The sequence below is a fragment of the Amyelois transitella genome, chromosome 2, assembly GCF_032362555.1.
Source record: "Amyelois transitella isolate CPQ chromosome 2, ilAmyTran1.1, whole genome shotgun sequence".
Lineage (NCBI taxonomy): Eukaryota > Metazoa > Arthropoda > Insecta > Lepidoptera > Pyralidae > Amyelois > Amyelois transitella.
In genome coordinates, this window is record NC_083505.1 from 12,756,943 (window position 1) to 12,780,153 (window position 23,211).

Sequence of the window (23,211 nt, forward strand, 5' to 3'; positions counted from 1 at the left end):
ACGACATTCATGGGTTCCGGGTAACACTCGTCACCAATAAAAAAACCTTTGCCTTAAATTCCGATTAAACCTGTTCAAATCCCAAGAAATACGAGAAGTTTAGTTAAAATCACTTTTTTTATATGGGGTGATTCTATTCATGAAACAAATATTATCTAAAACAAAAAAACAAATTTATTCAAATGGAATCACATTGACAAATATTTAATTTTTTTAATAACATATTAAACTTTCATGCGCTTAAATTAACGTTGTGCCTAAAGCTAGGGAATAATAAATACAGAACATTATCACAAATATACTCTTACTACAATTTAAACAAACTATATTTGGCGCTACGCTGTTTTACCACTTCTGTCTAAAATTACTATAATGTTGCCATTCCAATTGTTCATTTAACTTATAAAGTGTGTATTTTTTTAAATGTCATTTTTGTGGTTACTATCAGATTCGAAATCGATACCAAAATGACATTATATTATAAAAGTAATCATCATATTATTAATAAGCTCCACACATACTAATATATGTACTATATTCACGTGGATAGCTACATATTGTCATGTACTTGATGTTAAATAGGAATAACACATGTTTTTTGATTAAGACTTCATTCTTAGTTTAAGCCAATAATTTTGCCATTATTATACTTAAAATTGGAATTGAAATCAATAATTTAATTACCCAACTATCAGCTACTAAACTAAATAAAACACAAACCTTGGCGCAAAGTGAAAAACGGTGCGAACTTTAAAAATATTAACGTTTATCCTAATTCAAGTTTTAGCCTCTCAGTATTAAGCCTTACTGTATGAAGCCATAACAAATCAAGGCAAATATTAAATAAGCAGTCCATGTAAAGTATACTGAATAACTTATATACAGATCATCTGTGATAAATAAAAGATATGAAAAATGTATATCTTTTACATATAAGTATTAGCTATACAGTTAAAAGTGGCCTTTCAGACTTTAGAAGACTGTTAGCTCTGTCTACCCCGCAAAGGATATGGACGTAACTATATGTATATCCAATTGGGAAAATTGTTGTGCATTCTGGTTTGAAACTACCCACAAAATATTTGCCCACGATTTGTACCGACTTTATACTGGATCATTTTATAAAGTTATCTTCTTAGCAATTATATCGCGATTTTTGTAGCGAGAAATTTAATTTCGCAGTCTTAATACAATGCAAACTAAACTGTAACTTGAAGAGACAAAGTTTACATCTGACTATAAAGTTGTTTTGTCTGCTCTGCGCAACCTATAATTTAAAAAGTTATGCCACATTTATAAAAGAAATTTATTTATGTAACAACAAAACTAAGTAAACGTTACAACATACCAACAAAATAAAAAAAAATAACAAAGATAAGACATGAATGGAATAGGCTCCATTTAACTCCACTGACAAAAGTTAGCTTTTAAATTTAGAATAAAAAACGACTAAACTGGCAACATATAGCGACCCTACCACGCCACAGCCGTAAATAAAGCAAAGCTGGCTGTGTATAAAATAGCAATGCACTTTTAATTTACAAGTTTGTACAAAATACATACATTATAACTAAAACCGTGATGGCGGTAATTCGTGTCGGCTCCGTCTAATCCTGCGCATCCTTCTTCTTGTTAAGGAAGTAATGCACGCCAAGTATAGCGTGCATTCTGGAAAGAAATGTTTTGCCCTGTCATTCAGTTGTTTTTTAATCAGCCTTATAACTAAAAACCACTTAAATCTAGATGTTTCGAGTATAATGTAGATTAATTGTCAAACAAAACTTCTAACGTATGATATCACTTCTTCCTTAAAAAGAAGATACATAACATAGGTAGGCACGATGGAATAATAAAGAATTACATGTGTATATTTTACATAACGTCTGTATACTGTGTGACAATTATTCACTAGGTGATTTTTCAGATGATTTCAGCCATGCTGTCCATACGCAACGCAAATTCAACGCACTGTTAGTATCAAGCCGTACTGCCTGTACGAGTAATACTCTATTCACAGAGCAAGTCAAGCGCGCGCTTTTTTAACGTGCTGGTCTTTAGGGCGCATCTCGCTAACGCCAGTCAGAAATCAGTCTTATAATAAAACTAGCTGTGCCCGCGATTTGAGCCCTCAAGGATGAATAATTTTCCCAGTTTTTTTCACATTTTCCCTTATTTCTTTGCTCCTTATAGTTGCAGCGTAAAGTTATATAGCCTAAAGCCTACCTCGATAAATGGTCTATTCAACGCAAAAATAATTTTTCAATTCCACCAACCAGTAGTTCCTGAGATTAGCGCGTTCAAAGAAACAAACTCTTTAGCTTTATAATATTATACATATATTTCTTTAGTTTTAGCTGTAAAATATTAGTATAGATGGTTGATTATAAAACATAAATGGAAAGCAGTACTTAGAATTCTTCATTCTTTCAATTTCTTTTTTGTGTTCACAGCCACTCCTTACAAAATAATAAACAAACTCTTCAGCTTTATAATATTAGTATAGATAACAAAATGACTTACAGAAACGCCAAATGCTATTTCTTGCTAGAAGCGAGCGCAATGCCCAGGCCGATGAGACCGCCGATGGCCACCACTGCGCCGCCGGCCACGGCCATGCCGAGCAGACCTTCTTTCTCCATGCGCTTGTTTATTTGTCTCTGCAATTAAGATTTATTTTGCATTAATACTTTATCGAAAAGGGTATTCAGTGTCAAGGAGATACATACATATAATCACGTCTATATCCCATGCAGGGTAGACAGAGCTAACAGTCAAGAAAAGCTTGATAGGCCTCGCTCAGCTGTTTGGATTAATTATAGAATTGAGATTTGAATAGTGACATGCCCGTCACCTTAAAGAAAAATCTCAAATTTATAACCCCATCCCTTAATCACCTTTTACAACATCCATGGGATATAGATGGAGTGATCTTATTGTTTTTCTATTGGTACCAGGAACCACACAGCAGTGTGATAACTTTTAGTTACTGTTGCAGCAATATTTGCTTTCCAATGTTGAATCATCATTCCCTTTTTGAATCTTAATTCTTTTACTCTGTAGTTTTGTTTTGTTTACTTAAAAGTGTAAATAATAAAACAAATAAAAATATATATATAAATATTATTATCAAGAAAATGATTGATTGCCACTGTTTTCCTTGGGCAAGCATAGCACCTGACCAAGACCACATTTCAAGAACAGGTAATGAAGACTTAGATTTCATACTCCGAGGTGTTTTTAAATAGTCAAATGTTCTCACCTCCAATGCTAAAACTTGCTGATTGGCCGGCTCAATTTCCAGAAAAGCTTTGACATAATGCAGAGCTTTGTTGTACTCCTTGATCCTAGCGTTACCAATGGCAAGGTAAAACAGGTAGTCTCGCTTCCCATCTGGGTGGGAATTGAACAATTCCTTCAGCAATAAAATACCCTGATGAAAAAAAAGGAATTTGTACACTAAGAAGTAAGTTTAGATCAAGAGGATGTAAAAATGAAAAACCATTTTGCAGTTTCTAAAATGGATATTTTGGAATCATTATACCTGAACTAGTTTCATCTTCTTCCTACTAATAAATAACTAAGTATGTTAGGCTAGATGAGAGAGAGAACTTAATATGTTGTATAAGATGAAATTTTCATAACATTTCTTTGTTTGGTGCATTAGGTAAGTATCTACCTACATGATAAACAATGACAACAAGATAATTTCATTGTGAGTCAGACCTTTCTGATGTCAGTAGGATATTTACTCCGCACAAGGCACCAGGCATATTCAAACTGTGCCTTGTGTGTCACATCGCCCTGGTGAAGCTGCTCGTGGAACACTTTCTCGAACTTCTGCAATAGAAAATATTTATTACAACAAGTAAATAAGATTTGTAACACAAGTTGAGTCTACGTCAACACTTACTTGCAAGTCCTCCGAAGACACAATTTCGTCTAGCACGTCTTCCATGGTAATATAAAGTAATTTAGGAACAAAAATAAATAGCTAATTAGCAATAATAACTATAAAATTACAATCAAAATTATAAATAATTATTCTGCGTTTCCGTAAAGAAAATCTAAATTGTTTGTTTGACAGACTGCCTGGCTGACATTGAAATAACTTGACATCAACGTGAGAGCAGTATGACGTTTGATGTAATGTGTTGTCTTGGGTCAAACTTGAACAGCGTACCAGGCAACTTGGAACACTAACTACTGTAAAATACTTGCAATACTTTCAAATGAAAAAGATCCTAATTTGATACAATAACACCCCTTTCACACGGCAGTCCAGTTTTTTACAGGATCCCGTTTTCTACAGGATCCCGTTTGATGGCGAATGTGTTTATATGCTAGCGTTCACACGAGCATCCCGCATGCGGGATCCTGCAAAAAACCGATCCGGTCGAATTGTGCCATTCGGTTTTGTCACTAGAAACTGGATCCGTAGTCCAGTAAAAAGCGGGATCCCGTTTAATCACACATATATTTCAATAGCAATCTTCACACGGCTTCCTGCATGCGGTTTTTTGCTGGACACTGTTTTTAGCGGGATAGTGGAGTGGTGGCAGCCCCCGCCCCGCGCCCGCCGCGTCACCCGCACATGTGTAGCGCTCGCGCATTGCTCTTTTGCGCGGCGCCGAGATTGCTGTGTTTCGTCGAAAAATGTCGCAAACAAATATTGATCCCGAACTTCTTATTACACTAATTGAAATTAGGCCTATATTATGGGATAAAACGCTGGAAAATTATAAAGATAACAACTTGCGAACTGCAGCATGGCGCGAAGTTTGCATTGTTTTGAGAGAAGACTTTCAAGAACTTGAGGAAAAAGAAAGACAAAGCTATGGTAAGTTTTTATATTTATTTCGTTTATCCTTGTATTGCTTCGTCTTGCCAAGGTACAGCTCCCACTTCAGAAACAAAATAATTTGTGAACTCTGTTCGTATTGTGTTAGCACAGCGTCCACCTCGTGTATTTGGCTCATTACGTACGTTTTCCAAAGATATCGTTGAATCGTTGCTGTCAATGTTCGCATATGAACTTTCATTATGCATGATATAGTTATGAAGCACGGCGCAAGTTTTAACTATCGAGATAGCTGTACTGGTGCTTACGTCCAATGGACGATGAAATATTCGCCATTTATTTGCCAATATTCCAAACGCGCACTCCACATAACGTCTGGCTCTTGTTAATCGATAGTTAAATATCCTTTTATTTTTATCTAAATGAGTTCCTCCATAGGGTCTCAACAGATTATAATGCAAACCAAATGCTTCATCACCCACTATCACAAATGGAACACGTGATTCCAAACCTGTAAAGAGAGGACGAGCTTCTGGTAAATCTAAACTGCCATCATTTAATCTTTTCCAGAAAGTAGATTCTTTGAATATAGAGGAGTCGCATTCTTTGCCATAAGAGCCTACGCTGATATAGGTGAATCTATAATTCGAATCCACTACCGCTAGCAATACAATGGAAAAAAAATTCTTGTAATTCATGTACATAGAACCGCTGTGACTTGGTTTCTTCATTCTTATGTGCTTCCCATCAACTGCACCAATGCAGTGAGGAAAGTTAGCTTTATTATAAAATGCGTCAGCAATTTGTTCCCACTCATATTTTGTGTCGGGCAATTTCATAAACTCCTGATGCAAATTATTCCATATGACGTTTGTTACTTCTACTATTATTGAGTTGATTGTTGAGACTCCCACTCGATATGCGTAATGCAAATCCATGTACGAACACCCAGATGCCAAGTACCTGCAAATTAAAAACATATATAGTGTTATTATAATAAAGTTAAACACATATTTAAAAAAATCACTATGTACGTTTTTTAAACATTGTGTTAAAAACGTCAGTTAAACTTTTTTGTAATAACCTTGTAATATTTTTTAACATTACGTACAACTAAATTTCCAGCAGAGGTATTCTGTTATTTTTTGGGATCGAACTCGCTTCGAATAGATAATGCTATTGGTCGAGCGAGAGAACTTTATTTATTTTTAAATACAAAATACAAATTTTCAACCAATATCGTTAGTTATTTGCATATATTTATAATTTATTATTATATATTAAAATGTTAATAATTATGAGATATTTTAATATATCACAATAAAATATAAATGTATTATTGAAATTTGAAAAAATAGCAGAATACCTAATACTGGAGCTGTTGAAGGTTCTTTCTCCGCCCTTATTTATAATTTATGTTTTCTTTTTCAGCTAAAATGGTCGTTAAAAAATGGAATCAGATAAGAGACAGCTGGAAGAGGAGTTTAAATGCGAAAAAGAAAATAAATAAATCTGGATCTGCTGCAGTTAATACCAAAAAATACTGTTATCACGACCAGTTGTTGTTTTTAAAAAAAAATATGGATCCGGCTGAAACACAAGACAGTGGCAGTAACAAAGCTGCAGATATTGAAGAGGGTGATACGGAAAATCCTATCCAAAATGAAGAAAGTGAAAATGAACCTATTATCGGAAGTCCAGGACAAGAAAATCCTGCAGGTGGTGCTAAACGACTTAAGAGAAGTGTACTACCAAGGCAGAGACTTTCTGTAATGGATCAAAAAATGGCGAGTTTCATTGATCACCAGATGAAAAGTCAGCCGAATACGCAGAATGAAGATCGTAACTTGTCATTTTTTAAAAGTTTACTTCCTACACTAGCTTCACTCAACGATGATCAAATATTACAATTTCAAGCAGGTGTTATAAGTTTGTTGCAAAATATAAAAAGCCGCAATTTTAACCAATGGTCCTCTCAACAACCATCTACTTTTAACAACTCTTATCAATCAGCAGGTTATTTCACACCGCATTACAGCGTTCAGTCATCGCCATCTGCACAATCAGTTGAATCGCAGAGCTCTGATTTTCCGGATTTCACTAATATTTAATTAATATTAACGATCATCTTGTGAAAATATCATACATACATAACTTATTGTGTTTGGTAATAAATATTAAACTTTAAATATGTATTTCGTTCTTACCTTAAACATATTGCTAACTTTTCTTCAGGTGTGATGCTTTTTCTCATATTTGTATCATGTTTTTTTAAATCTTCATTCACCCTTTTTAAAAGATCGTCAAATGTGGTCATACTCATTCTAAAATAATTGAAAAATTTTGACTCATCTCTTCTCAAATCGCTCATAAGATTCCGAAAAATACCCAAATTCGAGCGTTGTGTCAGAATAGGATGAACCCAGAATCTTCTATTTCGCTGCCGACGCCGACAATACCAATAGAAAATTAGGAAAGTATTTACGTCCATTTCACCTGATAACCGGCGTAGGAATGGTAAAAAAACAGGATGCAACCGTGTTCATACGGCAGTCTAGTTTTGCGGAACCAGCTTTTTACTGAATCCTGCAAAACTGAACTGCCATGTGAACACAGCGTCCAGTTTAGCAGGATACCGTAAAAAGCCGATCCTGCAAAACTGGACTGCCGTGTGAAAGGGGTGTAAGGGACGAAAACGTTTACTGAAAAAATCAGCCATAAATCCACACCAAAAAATTGTTTACCAACATATCTTGTAACAAGTACTTAAGTAGGAAATCTTATAATCTTTCAAATTGCGCAAACTAAAATGGAACTTTATCTCAATAGAAATAAAATCGATCAGGTATCCAATCGTCATAACATAAACGCACCATTTGGCAATTAAAATTTTAAAAAAGGACGTAAATTCGCAATCTCTTGCCAGTCACGCGGTCTTTCTCTTTTTCTGTAACTCGCTTGGAGCGCCCACTGAGCTGTCCGACTAGTATAATACATTTTAAGTAATTTAATAACACAAAAATAATAATCGTTAAAATTAAAGTCCAATTGTCCACATGGATAAAATAATACTTCAAGTGTTTTAATGTTAAACACGTGATTGTGTTCCTTATAATATCATTAACAATATATTTCAATATTTTTTGAAGCGCTTTTTTATTTAAGTAAGTATTAGAAAAACGAGTCAGAGAAATATTCCCGAAATAGTCAGAGAAATATATAGAGCCCATCTGATTAAAATCCCCAAAGCAACAAATAAAAGCTTCCTCACGATGTTTTCCTTCACCGTAAGAGCATTGGTTAGTATTCAAACTAATGTACTTAAACTAATGTGTTGAAGTGAGTTATAAGTCAAAACCTGGTCCCGTAAATACGCCCATCCCTTATTAAAAAAATATTATCATAAAAAATAATCCCTTCAATTGACAGTATTTGACACTGACAGTTTTTAGACGGACAACTGACAGTGAAATTTATTATTTTCGTTGATTGATGATTCTCACATAGCTTAATCATTCGAATCTTAATTTATAAAATTCTGTTGTAAATATTTAAAAAAACCAGCTAATAATTGGATCTCTTACGAGATTTTCAAACAAATTATAATTTTCGCTTTAGTTTTTCACCATGCAAAGTGTAATAAATACGGTAAAAGGTACTGCTCTCGGGGTGGCCGGATATTTGACGCCTGTTCTGAAGGTAAGCTTTGTTTTCGTCAACTTTTCGTGGGTTCTTGGTACATTGCTATCAAATCGCAGTCATTGTGTGCTTACAATAACAAACGATTATCTATTTACTAGCCCTTATTCTTGAATGTTATGATTAATCAGGCAGATTTTTTGTTTGTAAAACTAATACTTTCGATTTAAAAACTGCTTGTGACTTGCTCAAAACTATGCAATAGGTAGGTTTTATCATTAACGACCTAAAATATTAACTTGGTCTATTTTATGTTAATCTAATTTTTTTAAATTTTTATTGTGTCATTAACCTAAACTATATCAAGAGTCTCATAATATAAGAAAATAAATCGACAAAATTGTCGTGGGCCTACTGGAAAAAATTCTCTAGAAATAAGTATTGCCCTTGCACTAAATATTTTTTTTAGTTAAAGTTCTATTTTTAAATAAATAAAAGTTTTCCAAGTCCCAAAAAAGTGTGCACACTTTTGTATACTGTAACCAAAACAATTTTCAGTACACTGGACTATTTTACAGGAATCTAAGTTCCATGAGACTGGGGTGCTGACGCCTGAGGAGTTTGTGGCTGCGGGAGACCACCTGGTCCACCACTGTCCAACATGGCAATGGGCCAAGGGCGAGGAGGCCAAAGTGAGACCTTACTTGCCAGCCGATAAACAGTTTCTCATAACAAGAAACGTGCCGTGCTATAGAAGGTGCAAGCAGGTAACTCCTTTGTTCCTCCTATGATTTTTATTACATTACAGCTGAAAGTGGCCTTTCAGTATTTTGATGACTGTTGGCTCTATCTACCCTGTGACTGTATATAGACGTGATTATATGTTATTTTTATCCAATTTACAAGAATGCTAAATAGATTGCAATCAATAGTTTAGTTCAAGTCTTTAATAAGTTTAGCTGAAAATAATAAAACACATCCATTCCCTTATATGGTGATTTGGCCATGTAAATGACAAGACTTATAAGCCTTTCCCTTAGTCGCTTTTTTTGACAATGAGATGAAGTGGTCTTACACGGCAAACACACACAGAGGATGTATTTTAATAATTTACAACACCCGGGAGTCAGGGAGATGGTGAACATTATGGCGTCTTACTACACTGTAGTTTTATCCTATTAATATTATAAATGCGAAAGTTTGTGAGTATGTCAGTATGGATGTTTGTTACTCTTTCACACAAAAACTGCTGAACTGATTATGATGAAATTTGGTACCTACATAGCTGGAGAGGAGACCCAGAAAAACGTATAGGCTACTTTTTATCCCGGAATTCTCGCTGGATTGATAGGGTTACCATGCGGACAAAGACGCGGGCGTACTCTAGTAATTAATATAATAAAAACAACACCAGCATGGTTTTAACATTGGAATACTTTTGTTTGTTTACCAGATTGAATACTGTGAGGATAAGGAGAAGGTGATAGAAACGGAGAACGATGAGGATGGCGGCTGGGTGGACACCCACCACTATGATAACACGGGCTCGCCCACTCTGGAGGAAAAGGTTATTGGTGTAATTCTTTTTAAAATATCATCCAAACATATAATAAAATCATTATATAATAATGCCCATGATATATAAAAAAGACCTGATTATTGATGACGACCCATGATATTTGAAAAAGACCTGATTATGACCTATATCCCTTACGTGGTAGACAGAGCCAACAGTCTTAAAAAGACTGATATGCCACATTCAGCTGTTTGGCTTAATGATAGAACTGAGATTCAAATAGTGACAGGTTGCTAGCCTGTCGCCTAAAAGAACAATCCCAAGTTTATAAGCCTATCCCTTAGTCGCCTTTTACAACATCCATGTGAAAGAGATGGAGTGGTCGTATTCTTTATTTCTATTGGTGCCGATAACAACACGGCAATATACATATGTATATTACTTCTTAATTTTGTGTAGGTATGCGAGATGACCCTGGAGGCGGCAGACACAGGCGACAGCGATGGCGAGGAAGCTGGCAATCCTGATGAGGAAGAAGACGAGGATGAAGACGGCGAGGCGGAGGACATGGAGCAGTTCCAGGAGTCGGGCCTGCTGGATGAGGTGGATCCGGTGAGTGGACCTTATAAGCAACCGAACTCCGATCATCCGAAACCCGAAGAAGCTTTGAATTCTATTGTACCCAACCTTCGATCAACTTAATACAAGATTCACTGAAGATTCGTCATGATAAAGATCCGCCTTTCAAAATTTTATCTTAATTTGTTGCAATAAAGCATACAATCCTTTAATGTTTAACTCTACTGAGAAGAGTTTTGTATGTATTTGAGGACTTACTTTATTGTAATATTTAAAATCCATTTTCGAATGTATGAACGAATTTGTTTGGTTTGCATACTTTGTCAGCGAGATTGTAGGTCTATAGATATTACGTCGATGTACCGAACACATTATTAATTCATGACAGCCTTTGTTACTCTTGAAAGGGTTAGGTCTAAAGTCTTCTTCCGGTCTGTCAGGACAAATTTTTGAATGAATGAATGATTTATTATGCAATGAATGAGTCACTTAACATACAGTACCCCACGTAAAAAGTGGGAAAAGGTAATGACAAGTATAAGTCATATTACAGTTGTTTTACTTGTATTTTAAATAATACTTGTGCCAAAATTCAATAAAACAATTTTTCTTTTTTGTTACAAACTTTTGAATTAATTTGTAACGATCAAATGTAGTATTTTGTTTATAATTATTCAATTAAATAGGGTCATCTATAAATGTTTATTCTGTGTGATAAATATTATCACTGTTATGTGTTTAATTGACATAATATGCTTCAAGAAGAACTTGATGAGAAATGATAATGTTTGAATCTCAGTTCCATCATTAAGCCATACAGCTGAACGTCAGGCCTTTCAGTCTTATCAAGACTGTTGGCTCTGTCTACCCCACAAGCGATATAGACGTGACCATATGTATGTATGTTATGTTGACGTCAATAATTGATACCTTGTATCTAATTTTTGTCAATTCATTCATGTTATTGTTTTTAAAGGTCGTTTCTTTTTTTTTCCATTAGTCGACTGACCTAGCGCCGCGTAAGGATTCGAAGCCGAAGCCCGAGCGCAAGCCGAAGGCGGACGGCGACGAGATCGTGCGCACGCGCACCTACGACCTCCACATCACCTACGACAAGTACTACCAGACGCCTAGACTCTGGCTCATTGGCTATGATGAGGTATGAAGATAGATGATAGATAGATAAAACTCTTTATTGCACTTATAAGAGTAAAACATACAAAACAGTAAAAATGGTACAAAGGCGGTACGTTATCTGTTTATTTCTAAAGTCTTTTCGCGTCGCCGTGTGGTTTCCGGCACTAATGGAATAAAAAGACTATGTCTAAAGATATAGTCTATGCCTATCCGGAAAAAAGCGTGATTGGTCCTATTCTAGTTTCGATACATGACGAAACAAGAATAGGACCACTCGTATCTTTTTCCCATGGATGTCGTTGAAGGCGACTAAAGGATAGGCTTATAAACTTGGGATTCTTTTTATAGGCGATGGGCTGGCACCCTGTCACTACTTATATGAACTCATGATTCATGTTGGTTCTCTCAAATATGCATATCTCTCATATACTTAATACAAAGACTAACGTAATATCCGATTACAAATCATCTTATAAAAACGTCACTTTTGATACACCTGCTTTCATAAAATTGCAAAACAAATACATATAAGAACAGACAAAAAAAAAAAATTGGGTTTGCCAACAGAACCGCACGCTGCTGACAGTGGACCAGATGTACGAGGACGTGTCCCAGGACCACGCCAAGAAGACGGTGACCATGGAGTCTCACCCGCACCTCTCCGGGCCCAGCATGGCCTCCGTGCACCCCTGCAGGTCAGTCGCTGGACTTTAGGATGGATTGCCTTAGTCCTCCTCCTTCTTCTGGTGTCAGTCCCGGTTCATCTCCATGGAAAGGAGCCCCGGGGTGCGCTTTTGAGAACGTGATCCAGTCCCTGGTGCGGGGAACGCGCGACGCCGTTTTTGTCGCGCGATAAACTATCGCTGTCCCGTTTCATGTTAGAATTAAAAGCGAAATAGCAAATGGTTGTCGGATTGGATCGCTTAATTAGTAAAATGGATTACCGTTTACTATAAATCCTTGAAGATCTATCTTTGTTCTTTCGTCGAATCGCATTCGATTTGTTCGATTTTGAACCTGAGCCTTTTTTACCGATTCGACCCATTGGTCGCATCGGTAAAAAAGGCTCAGGTTCAAATCCCAATTCGGCCATTTACCAATGACTGAATGATGAGGAGTCGCTTCGTGTAAATACCTGAATCACCGAATCTAGGATTCATGGTTGCAGGCATACCCCGGGCTCCTCTCCAGAGAGGTGAGGATGCAACCGGGACAAAGCCAGGAGGAAGAAGATATCTTTCCACTGACCACGATCACTGCTAATTTTTATTGTTTCGTTCACATTAAAAAATGATTTATAATCTCGTTCAATTAGGGCACTCTTGAGACTTGACCTTTAATCAGAACATCCAGATAACTTCGTCTAGCGTTGTGCTTTCTTTTATTTACATTTACACTTGCTTAAGTCTTATAAATCTAATAATATTTTAAAAAAAAGTATATATATTTATGTCGTAAAAGGCGACAATGGGCTTATAAACTTGGGATCCTTCTTATGCGGCTAGCAACCCGTCACTATTTGAATCTTTAAGCCAAACAGCCGAACGTGACCGTATCAGTCTTTTAAAAACTATTCGCTCTGTCTAATCCGCAGGTGATTATATGTATGAATGTACATTTGTTCCAGGCACGCGGAAGTTATGAAAAAAATCATAGAAACTGTAACGGAGAGCGGCGGTGAGATGGGCGTGCATTCCTACCTCATAGTGTTCCTGAAGTTCGTTCAGACTGTCATTCCGACCATAGAGTATGATTTCACGCAAAACTTCTCTATCAATTAGTAGGTTTTAATAGTGTTGCCAAAAACTATGTCTGTAATGTCGATAGGCTAACAGTAGCATCGATACTAATGATAGTTTGAATATCCGAAAGTTATCAGATGTTATCTATTATTTGGATAGGCAAAGATTGCCGTTTTTGTCAACTATCAATGGTATTTAAATGATTAGAACAGTGATGGCGCTTAAGACTATGGTCTATAATATCTTTATCGATAGTTTTATATTCGAATGGCATCACTAGCATCGATAATATCGATAACTATGGATAGGTACAGTCAAAGACATATCAAGTTACCCTGCATGCAAAGCTTACTTAGACGTGTGGCGTTTTAGTGAAACGTCGCAGGTAAGAGAAACAAGAGATGATTAAAAAATTTATAGAATAAAGAGCAACTTTATTTGGACTAGTTTTAAAGGTAAAGAGAGGTCGTGGGTTTGGGTATAGTCACGAGATCCAGCAAGTAGCCGCTAGAGAATAGAAAGCTTCTTAACTTGGTGAATGCTGATAGTCAAAAGGTGAACCCCGGGGTTCCCGGCTTGGGAGAGGGGCGCCGGGGAGACCCGGACGTCATGACGTCACAAGCGGTTATAGATCCTTGCAGTGAAGTTTGGATAGGTTAATATGCTGTTGACTGTACTATTTTTTTTCTTCTCAAACTATCAATGGTTGACTATCGAGCGGCAACACTAGTTTTTAGAATTCACTGTCTAGCTTGGAGCACGGTTACGGCTGTGATGTTTGTGGCGACGTTAGTGCCATCTATGTTGTGGAGCGGGAACTGCACGGCTTGTTTAAACGTGTCTGCGTGCTTGAAGTTGCCACTTTCAAATGATGTTAGACTTCCTCGCTGCATTATTTATAAATAATACAGGTATTAAATGCGCACGAAAACGTAGTACCTTTATTTGATTGATCTCTGACGTCGCTCGGTGAGTACGGATCATTGTAACATGATTTTAAATGTCAGATAAAAAGGCACGTTATGTGCGCCTTTATAACCTGTATTATTTATAAATGCCACTTGCAATTTAAAAAGGGAATATGATATTTGTTTAATGTCTAAACAAGCCTATATGGGCAAGCATCAACTCGTTGCACAAAATTTAAACTCGGGCTCGTACTGCTCTACCGCCGTGCCGCAGTGTGACGACATTGAAGAGTTTCTTGTATCACAAATTGGCGCGCGCCCGCTCTCAAATTGCGCTGCTTCTGACCTGCTTTTTGTGTGCTCAGGCCTTATGCAGTTCCCGCCCTATTAAGTGCAAAGATTATGAGAGTTCGTTGTCGGATGCGATGTACTGGCAGCGACGCTGTAAGTCATACTTTTCATTGTTCGATTGAATTGAACAAGAAATATAAAAAACAATTGCAGAGAAAAGAGATGAATGAAGGACGCTTCACTTAACTCCACCGGCAAGAGTTAGCGTTAGCTTAAGGCGAATATGTAATATAATAAATCTAGAAATTACATAAAAACTGCAACATCCCAAAAGTAAAAGTACTAGCCCCATTTTACTATTGTTAGTTAGATTAATATATTGTGCACGCCTTAACCTTTTCACAATTTGCCTCCTCGCGGATCTTTTTTTATTGAAATAAGCAGCACTGTGCTAAAGTTTGTTATATACTGATTTATATTTGTAAGCTGGGTATATATATGAATTTGGTAAATAAATATAAATGTTAATGATTGTTAAATGCTCAATTGACAACATTCGCCGTGCTCATCTCAGTTATTTTATCATAATGTAAGCTATATTAGAAATATATAATTATTATGCGTTGGCCACGCAGTGTTAAGGTGCGTTTCCGCAAGCACAATCCTGAGACATTAACTTGTCATAATTGGCAAATGGAACCGCCCCTTAACAGCGTTACGTCATTTCTGCTACACTTTAGTCCTTGTGTAACGCATTTTTATACAAAAAGCATTTTGTATTCTTTTGTATAAATGTACTTCAATAATCATATTTAACTATTCTGTTCTATGTATAATTTTGTTTGTTATTAACTTTTGGTCTGTCGTAATTTTGTGTCAACTTCTTTATATTAAGACAAGAGACAAAGTCTGTCCAGTACAATGTTTAGGAAACATTCCCAAAAAGCCATAGAGTAAATGTAACTACGCCCGCACTCCAATGCTTATCTCCCGTTTTATAAATATATGTATTTCATAATTTTTATTGTACGTAAGATGTGTTTCGTAATTTTGTAGTTATTTTTGTAGGAATGTGCGCTAGTCCAGTAGGCTAGTAGTGCTAGTCTAAAAAAACTTAACAGAAGCTACTCGGTTAAGTTTTTTTTAGACTAGTTCAGACTTAAGTTTTTGCAAAAAATGGCAAGAACTATTAAGCGGTAATGATACGCTACTGCCGATTAAACGTACTGTTTATTTTTGCGAACTTACTGCAGATCGATAATCTTTCGCAAGAATAAAGTTATTTAAAATTTTAAAGCACATCTTAAGTAAATCAAAAGAATCTATGTTGGAGTGAGTCACACCGACTTGCCATAGGATCGTTTCGACCAATAGCCGTTGGTGATAATTTTATTTTCTAGTGTTATATTTAGTTCTTAGATATTTTGTACAATATTACTCAAGCTACATATATTATGCGTTATTAAGTTTTGTTTAAAGTTATTTTCTTAAAAATATTTTGCTATAATCTATTGTTTTATTGAACTTTCCCGCTTACTGATAGCGAAATTCTGTCTGTCTGTTCCGTTTTCACAGCTAAACCGCTGGACTGATTTGAATGATATACGAGACGCACAGATATACGAGGGCCACACAGAAAATATCGGGAATAGAATACCCAGGCATAAAATAGACTAAAACCACTTTGATGTATGAAATGTAATATCATTCTAAACATAATTCCATTTTTGAAATTTAAAAAAGTTAAAAACTTACGAGGAATTTTCTTTTGAATTTGATAGTGAAGAAAATGGAGCTGACAAATTCAGGGACCACGGGTAAAATAATTCCAATGGTACCTGCCAGGGACCATAGGCAGTAAAGCATTTAAATGCAAGATAAAAGGCAAACGCCATTATTCATTATTTGAAGATGTCACGAAATTACTCCGGGGTTTACCAGAAAAGTTCTCTTCGCCATGATGGAAAAAAAAAATTAAAACGCAACACAATTGGTTCCCATACGATTTTATTCATACAATAATAATCACGTTCATTATGTACAAATCACCTTGGTTCATAATAAAATATAATATACATAATCAGTACACTGTAAGAAGCCCACTATTTTCATATAGTTGCTCATTTACACTAATATACAAAAAATATACAACACTAGCAAAATAACTGGAACTCTATACAGGGTAAACTTAGAAATTATAAATATTTTATTTATATTGTGATGCAAATATATATTTTTTTAATATCAAGATAATATCGATAATTGCAATAAATACAACCTAGTTCAGACATAACTTGTACATGTGACAAGGATTAAAATTAAAATAAAACTTAGTGGAAACTTAATCGATTTTTGCAAATTTTTAGCGCAGAAATAGATTTGTATTAGGAAGTGAGGCCAACTTTTTAAGGCTAACAATATTTTGAAGCTTAGTTAAGCTAATTATAAAGAGATTTGAACTAGGCTGTGTCTGTTTGCAAAACATTAAAATATAATAATCAATATAAACGCCAAACAATTTCGCCAGGTACAACAAATATTTACATCAATTTTTCTAAAATAAGTTTCCTTTGGTAACATCAAAATTAAAATAAATTATATGTCAAATACAACTCAGACATCTAACATTTGATAACTGGACCCTCCTCAAAATAGACCGTCACCATACATGCCACCGGAGGGCTGCATTCCCTCATATCATGAATATTCCCCATAAGGATATTTATGTAGCATAATGTAGCTATCAATTGAACTACGATTGAAAAAAATTTATAACCATTGTTGATCACAGAAAAGTCCACCACGAAATAAATACTCTCATAAACAAACAAGATTTCAGGGCAGGGTTTCAGCGAAAGGAAGATTTTTCCTCAAAAATGAATCGATTTGCGCTTGCGATCGGGACAATTATAATACAATTGATAACTCAAATTAGGTACATCAAATTTTTATATCATTTACATGTCGCATTCAGAAAACATCACATTTTGATAAAACCTAAATAATATAAGTAAACCACATTATAATTTGATTAAAAATAAATCAATGAAAGTATTTCAAACTTGTAATCAATAATAAAAGTCTTTTCCCCAAAATAGATCAAAATCTAACTTATTGGTCACGACTCACCACAGACACGTTGGTACAGCACGCGAAATATAATTTTATTCAAAAAGGTGGCATGTCTATACTTTGTCCATAAACCGCTCATACCTCACTTCGATTTTCGCCTGATAAGATAGGAAATTAGTTTGTTTATCTTCAAAATGGCTAGGCCGAATAGCTTATTCATTCTTAGCTAAGGTATTACTAAACAATGCTAAACTAATTTTTCGTGATACAATTTGTCAGTTCGTAATTGATTTTTCAAATGTTTTATTTTATTTATTTTGAGTGCAGGCATTGTGCAGCACATTTATTATTATTATTTTTTAACTACTTACCTAGTATTAGGTACAATCATAATTTTTGTGTATGCGAAGCGCCAGTTATCACGATCATTCATATTTTTTAACGTAAAAAAGGGAGTTCATATTTTATTTGTTGCTAGAAGAAGAATTCTAATGTAATTTCAAAGGTGTGAATTATTCACTCATAAGAAAGTGAATATATTTTGTATGTTTGTATCGAATAAACTCAAAAACTACAGGAGTGATTGTCACGAAATCTTACAGATATAGAATAGACCTTCGGGAGTAACATATGCTACGGGAGCTATGCTAGGGACTATTTCCTACGGGAGCGAAGCCCAGCAAAAGCAAGTTAAATTATATGTTTGAATAAAATTTATCGCTGATGATGAATCAACTGGTGCTTGGCATATTAATTTTAATTGAAAAAAAAAACATCCTATTTTCATTAAATTTAACACGTTGACTGCCTGATTGTCAAGAATAGAGTAAACTAGATGTCTGTGGTTTGCCAAAACCACATAGAGAAGGAAAATTTAAGGAGAATATAATATATGGAATGTTGTATATGGAGGGACTCCCTTTGTCAAAATTAGTTTACGGGCGACATTTTGACATGTCATTTACAATGGTAATAGGAAAATGATTATGATTCTATTTAATAATGTTAATTTCATATCTGATTCCGAAATATCGCAAAGAATTAAATGAGTGTTGAACATTTGTTGCTGACAAAAATAGTTTTACAATACACATATTTTTAGAAGTGCTGTTTTGCTTAATAGAGATGATTTTTAGATTTCAGCAGTCAACGCGTTAACTATTTATTTGATTATATATTTATTTTATTCTATTTACATTAATTGTACTGGAATACACGAGTTAATCTGCATCACTATCATATACTTTATAGACGGATCGTAGAGAAATTGAATTCTTGAAATTTTTCCATTTTATTAGAGACAATATGATTTTGTGATTTACGGTAAATTTTTCTGTAGTGTAATGTCTAAATTTTTGAATTAGAAGAATCTAAGTTGATTATTTGCTTCACATATCAAAAGTTAATGTTATAGAACAACAATTATTATAAGTTCGTAGTCATAGTCGTAGGAAATATTCGCTTTTTAATACATCAAGGAAAATTATAAGTCGATATAACCATTCATCGTATTTCAAATTGTAAGAATTTATTATAATTATTACATAAGTTATGACCAATGTGAACGTTTAGAAGCTAAAGCTACAACTTCAACTGGGTTCAAACGTCAGGGTATAACTCTTATAGGAGTGTGTGTAAATCAGTCAAGTTAATAAACATTTAGTCATAGATAACTACTTAACTGACACGATTACTACTGATCTTACTCCAGCCAATCAGATTATTTCTTTCAAAAAATGTTGTCATAACGTTTATATAGAATAATAGCTATTTCAATTTATTTTACTGCCAGCTATTCAATCTAAATATAACCAGAGAGATCAACTTATTCATAGTTATTATAGGCTCTTCGTAGCATTAAAATTGAAATGGTCATCGACGAGTAATTGAAGTACATTTTCAGCAAGATGGAGCCACCATAGGTAAAGTGAGTCACATATCGGTTTGCTTAAGTTTAAGTCACATCCAGTATCATTTAAAGTACAGTAGCATTACTTATTAATACTACTATTCTGACAGAATTGCCACTGACCTATCAATGAAAAATAGTCTTTGTTTCCTACACAACAAGATCGTTTCCACATCACTTTTGTGGTACAATAGCGACCAGTCTTAGTAGAACTAGAGAGAGCAACTTATCCAAAGGATCCAGGGTTCCCCGCTGCAGCCACTTGGGGATGGTGGTCCGCGCGTGGCTGAAACCCAGCTTCTGCAGGATGTAGTCCACGCCGTACGGCTCGATGGACTTGCCGGCCCACGATAGCAACCTGGAAGGTGGAGGAATTAGCTGTAGTATGTATACCTAAGGGTGTTATACATATGTGTGTTTGTTATATTTTTATTTAACACAAATTTACACGTCAAATTTTCAAGGACCAAATCAAATCAAATCAGACATCTTTATTGTGAAAAACAGGTAAAAAAAAAATAGGTCAACAATAAAATTATCCAAATTTGTTTGGTTACCTGACGGTGGGCTCGAGGTGCCACGTGACGCAGCGGTAGTCGCGGAAGTCCAGCGGCGGCCGGCCCGCGCCCGCGCCCGCCTCCGCCCACGTCGCCTTGCTGCCGCCGGACGTCTACAGGACACGATTAAAATTATGGCATGATGAGAAAAGGACTTTTTCTGATTGGCCAGGGTCTTTGATGTTTATCTATATGTATAAGAATTTATTATAAAATATAGTATCGTTGAGTTAGTAGTTAGTAACACAGGTCTTGAACTTACTTCAAGGCTAACTTGATCTGTGTAATATGTCCCGTATATATTTATTTATATATATTATACGAGGTATAATTATGGTAAGTTGCGTACGCGTTTAATACTTGTATTATTTAAAAATGGAACGCGAAAATTTACAATCGATTAATAGTATCAAGTATTTAAACTAACAAGATAAAACAATACAATTTGTAAGCCATGTTTAGTTTTTAAAAAAATCTAAAAGAAAACATGACCTAGATTTTTTTTATTAATCCTTTTTCCTTATCTAAAAAGACCAATCGGATAAAAATTTATCGCAATCAAAAAATCTGAATTTATTATTAAGGCGTTGTTTGGCTTCCACATTATACCTATGTAGATACTTCTGTGGTAAAGACAATATCATAGCACAGAGAAAGTTAACCATGTATTAAGAGCCCTCCAATTATATGTATGATAAGCCTTAAATCTTTTCTAAAAAGATCGTCACAAATACATAATAATCATCAAATGATTCCTCACCCCTATCACGACATATTAACCAAAGCCTTATTCCAAAAATATAAATTCGATAAACATTCAAATTTTATAAAAAAAAATAGACTTCAATGTACTCACAACTCTGTCTTTCTCCTTGATGTAAGAAGAGATGAGATCGTGCAGAAACAGGAACGCCTCCGCGTCCACCGACACGAAGATGTGGTCCTCGAACTCCGTGATAAAGCTGCATTCCACCACGGGCTTCTCGTCTGAAAGAACGTAGTCACATAACATATCTAATATATTTATATTTAATCGGTTAATATTATAATTAATATATTTATCTCGGTTCCCAAGATATATAAACATTTTAAAAACCGCGTTTTAAGAAACTATATTAGCGCCATCTCTGGTAGACCGAGCAAAGCTCGGTCAACCGGGTACTGGTATGTTATATAAACTATTTCGATCTCATGCTGTAAGGGCTCTGCCACACTGGCCGATTGCAAGCGTTTTACACGCGGCGTGTTCGCTTTGAAAACGCTTGAAATCCGCGAGTGATGCCAGTTATTCGTTTAGGATACAGGAGATATGCCGTTACACACCTTCATAAAAATACGGTCGAATAGACATTATTTCTTTTTTTTTCAAGTGCGCAAACAAAAATGAACTTTTCTTCATTTTACTATTCTAGATCCAAAAAAATATCATTTTCTTTTTCGTAGCGTCTTTGCATCACTGTCGATCTCTCGCGACAAGCTTACAATACATCACGAATTATCTTTATTGCCCATAAAAAAATGACATTATAGTAACATTTAGTAGATTACAAATGTATGGTCTATAATACGGTAACAATTGAACTGTGCTCTTAAAGCCGGATTTACATTACGAAATTAGTGGCTTTAAATTAGTTTGATAAAACTAATTTGACCAGTAATTTCACGTGAAAATATTCAGTATTACAATGCATTCCTTACTTTTGTGAAACTGGAGTAGATTCGTGCTATGCGCATATTTTTTGTAAAACAAATGCCATGCAACTAATTTTGGTAATGTATATCCGGCTTAAAATATGTGGACCATAAAACTGACCGGTATCTGTAGGCGGTTCGCTCCTCTGCATATGCTGCGTTCTGAGATGCAGCTGCAAGCTCGGCAGCGCGAAGATCACCTCGCGCTGATGCTTGTCGGCCGCCTTGCTCGCCCGCTCGCCGCCCCGCTCGCCCGATCGCTCGCCCGACCGCTCGGCCGACCGGTCGGCGGACCGCTCGCGCTCCGTGCTGTTAGTGTTGCCCGCGCCAGAGGTGGATGGCTCGCGTTCCAGTGACGGGAACGTTTCTATCGCTGTCGGGGGTAAAATGGCGGTTGTTCGTCAAACTGTTTTAGTAAATATTCATAAAGATCAAGTATTTTGTTTCCTGTTGATATCGAAAATACTAAAAACAATAACTTTACAAAAATTTACTTTGTATGGGTATATATAAAGTAACTCGCTTTTAGCATTGCAGATGGCCAGATATAAGAAAAAAATTAAAAAACCCGCGCGTATTTTGAGTTTTATTGAAATCATCAACTGGTGACCTCAACAACGCGGCTATGATAGTAGACCTCTACTCTCTCTACTCAGGCTGGTCGTCAATACAGATTCATTCACGACATCTACCTTTCTCTTAACGAAAGCGTCATGGAAACACTCTTGTAGCGTCTTGAACTGCGACCATTCACTGGTGACCTTTCGCTGCGACTGAGATAGTGGAACCTACGGTTCTACTCAGACTGGCAAAAGACACTCACCATCGATTTCGATGTTGACGGACGACTGCAGAATGGAACCATTATTTTAATGTCTTAAACTGCCACGGGAATAAAAGTACGCAGGTCATTGGTGACCTCCCGCCACGAACAAGTTTATATAACTCGCAGATCTACTTAAGCTGGTCGTAATAAATAGACACTTACCATCTATCTCGCTGTTGGCGAACGCATAATGGAACCATTCCCTTAATGTCTTAAACTGCGGCGGGAACAAAAGGGCACGGGTCATGCGGCACACGGTGGCCATTGATTGGTGACCTCCCGCTGCGGCCGCGCCGGTAGTGTTCAGGGCGCTTCCTAGACTGGCCGTTAGGCTTTGTACCACGTGAACTTCTAGCTCATCTGTAATTAAAACCATTTAAAATTAAAATCTGTCCAAGCTCTGGCTCGGCTCGATTTTGGATACAACTGTAAGGTGAGTACAAGTCTTCCGACTCTCAGGAAGAGACCGAGTTACGCCTGTGACCAAGGTCATGGAGTAAATAGTATTTTTTCAAGTAGTACTTTCTTTAATTTTTTAACCGACT

At 35.8% G+C, this 23,211-nt stretch overlaps 4 protein-coding genes across 5 annotated transcripts in view; 1 reads left to right on the top strand and 3 right to left on the bottom strand.

Annotated features, from left to right (window-relative positions):
• Positions 1–151: 151 nt before the first annotated feature.
• On the bottom strand, positions 152–4,117 carry LOC106132188 (mitochondrial fission 1 protein). 2 transcript variants are annotated; one of them, XM_013331543.2, is made up of 5 exons: positions 3,911–4,117; positions 3,724–3,837; positions 3,260–3,430; positions 2,521–2,657; positions 152–1,668 (listed from the first exon to the last, which is right to left on the bottom strand). In XM_013331543.2, the coding sequence occupies exons 1-4, from the start codon at positions 3,953–3,955 to the stop codon at positions 2,535–2,537; spliced, it is 453 nt and encodes a 150-aa protein (XP_013186997.1). In that variant the 5' UTR covers positions 3,956–4,117; the 3' UTR covers positions 152–1,668; positions 2,521–2,534. The 2 variants fall into 2 exon arrangements, with proteins under 2 accessions (XP_013186997.1, XP_060810727.1); XM_060954744.1 differs by lacking the exons at positions 3,724–3,837; positions 3,911–4,117 and adding an exon at positions 3,542–3,673.
• A 534-nt stretch (positions 4,118–4,651) lies between these two features.
• On the bottom strand, positions 4,652–7,244 carry LOC132904419 (uncharacterized). Its single transcript, XM_060954737.1, has 2 exons — positions 7,006–7,244; positions 4,652–5,761 (listed from the first exon to the last, which is right to left on the bottom strand). The coding sequence occupies exons 1-2, from the start codon at positions 7,167–7,169 to the stop codon at positions 4,861–4,863; spliced, it is 1,065 nt and encodes a 354-aa protein (XP_060810720.1). The 5' UTR covers positions 7,170–7,244; the 3' UTR covers positions 4,652–4,860.
• Positions 7,245–8,249: 1,005 nt separating this feature from the next.
• On the top strand, positions 8,250–16,117 carry LOC106132208 (ubiquitin-like-conjugating enzyme ATG3). Its single transcript, XM_013331565.2, has 7 exons — positions 8,250–8,497; positions 9,016–9,204; positions 9,891–10,004; positions 10,413–10,565; positions 11,533–11,691; positions 12,237–12,364; positions 13,297–16,117. Exons 1-7 carry the CDS (start codon positions 8,426–8,428, stop codon positions 13,448–13,450), a joined length of 969 nt encoding a protein of 322 aa, XP_013187019.1. The 5' UTR covers positions 8,250–8,425; the 3' UTR covers positions 13,451–16,117.
• Positions 16,118–16,600: 483 nt separating this feature from the next.
• Positions 16,601–23,211, bottom strand: part of LOC106132185 (bridge-like lipid transfer protein family member 1) — a 63,928-nt gene continuing 57,317 nt past the window's right edge. Inside the window, exons 51-55 of the mRNA XM_060954609.1 lie at positions 22,829–23,026; positions 21,962–22,213; positions 21,005–21,135; positions 20,149–20,261; positions 16,601–19,949 (exon numbers count right to left, since the gene is read on the bottom strand). Of these exons, the coding sequence (XP_060810592.1) occupies positions 19,766–19,949; positions 20,149–20,261; positions 21,005–21,135; positions 21,962–22,213; positions 22,829–23,026 (878 nt within the window). The 3' untranslated portion in view covers positions 16,601–19,765. The remainder of the gene's footprint in view (positions 19,950–20,148; positions 20,262–21,004; positions 21,136–21,961; positions 22,214–22,828; positions 23,027–23,211) is intronic.

Coding starts and splice junctions, on each gene's coding strand:
- LOC106132188 (XM_013331543.2), bottom strand. CDS start 3,955: ATGGAAGACGTGCTAGACGAAATTGTGTCTTCGGAGGACTTGCAA. Junction 3,838..3,910: donor TGTCTTCGGAGGACTTGCAA/GTAAGTGTTGAC, acceptor TTTCTATTGCAG/AAGTTCGAGAAAGTGTTCCA. Junction 3,431..3,723: donor ATCCTACTGACATCAGAAAG/GTCTGACTCACA, acceptor TTTTTTCATCAG/GGTATTTTATTGCTGAAGGA.
- LOC132904419 (XM_060954737.1), bottom strand. CDS start 7,169: ATGAGCGATTTGAGAAGAGATGAGTCAAAATTTTTCAATTATTTTAGA. Junction 5,762..7,005: donor AAGTTAGCAATATGTTTAAG/GTAAGAACGAAA, acceptor TTTAATTTGCAG/GTACTTGGCATCTGGGTGTT.
- LOC106132208 (XM_013331565.2), top strand. CDS start 8,426: ATGCAAAGTGTAATAAATACGGTAAAAGGTACTGCTCTCGGGGTGGCC. Junction 8,498..9,015: donor ATTTGACGCCTGTTCTGAAG/GTAAGCTTTGTT, acceptor ACTATTTTACAG/GAATCTAAGTTCCATGAGAC. Junction 10,005..10,412: donor CGCCCACTCTGGAGGAAAAG/GTTATTGGTGTA, acceptor AATTTTGTGTAG/GTATGCGAGATGACCCTGGA.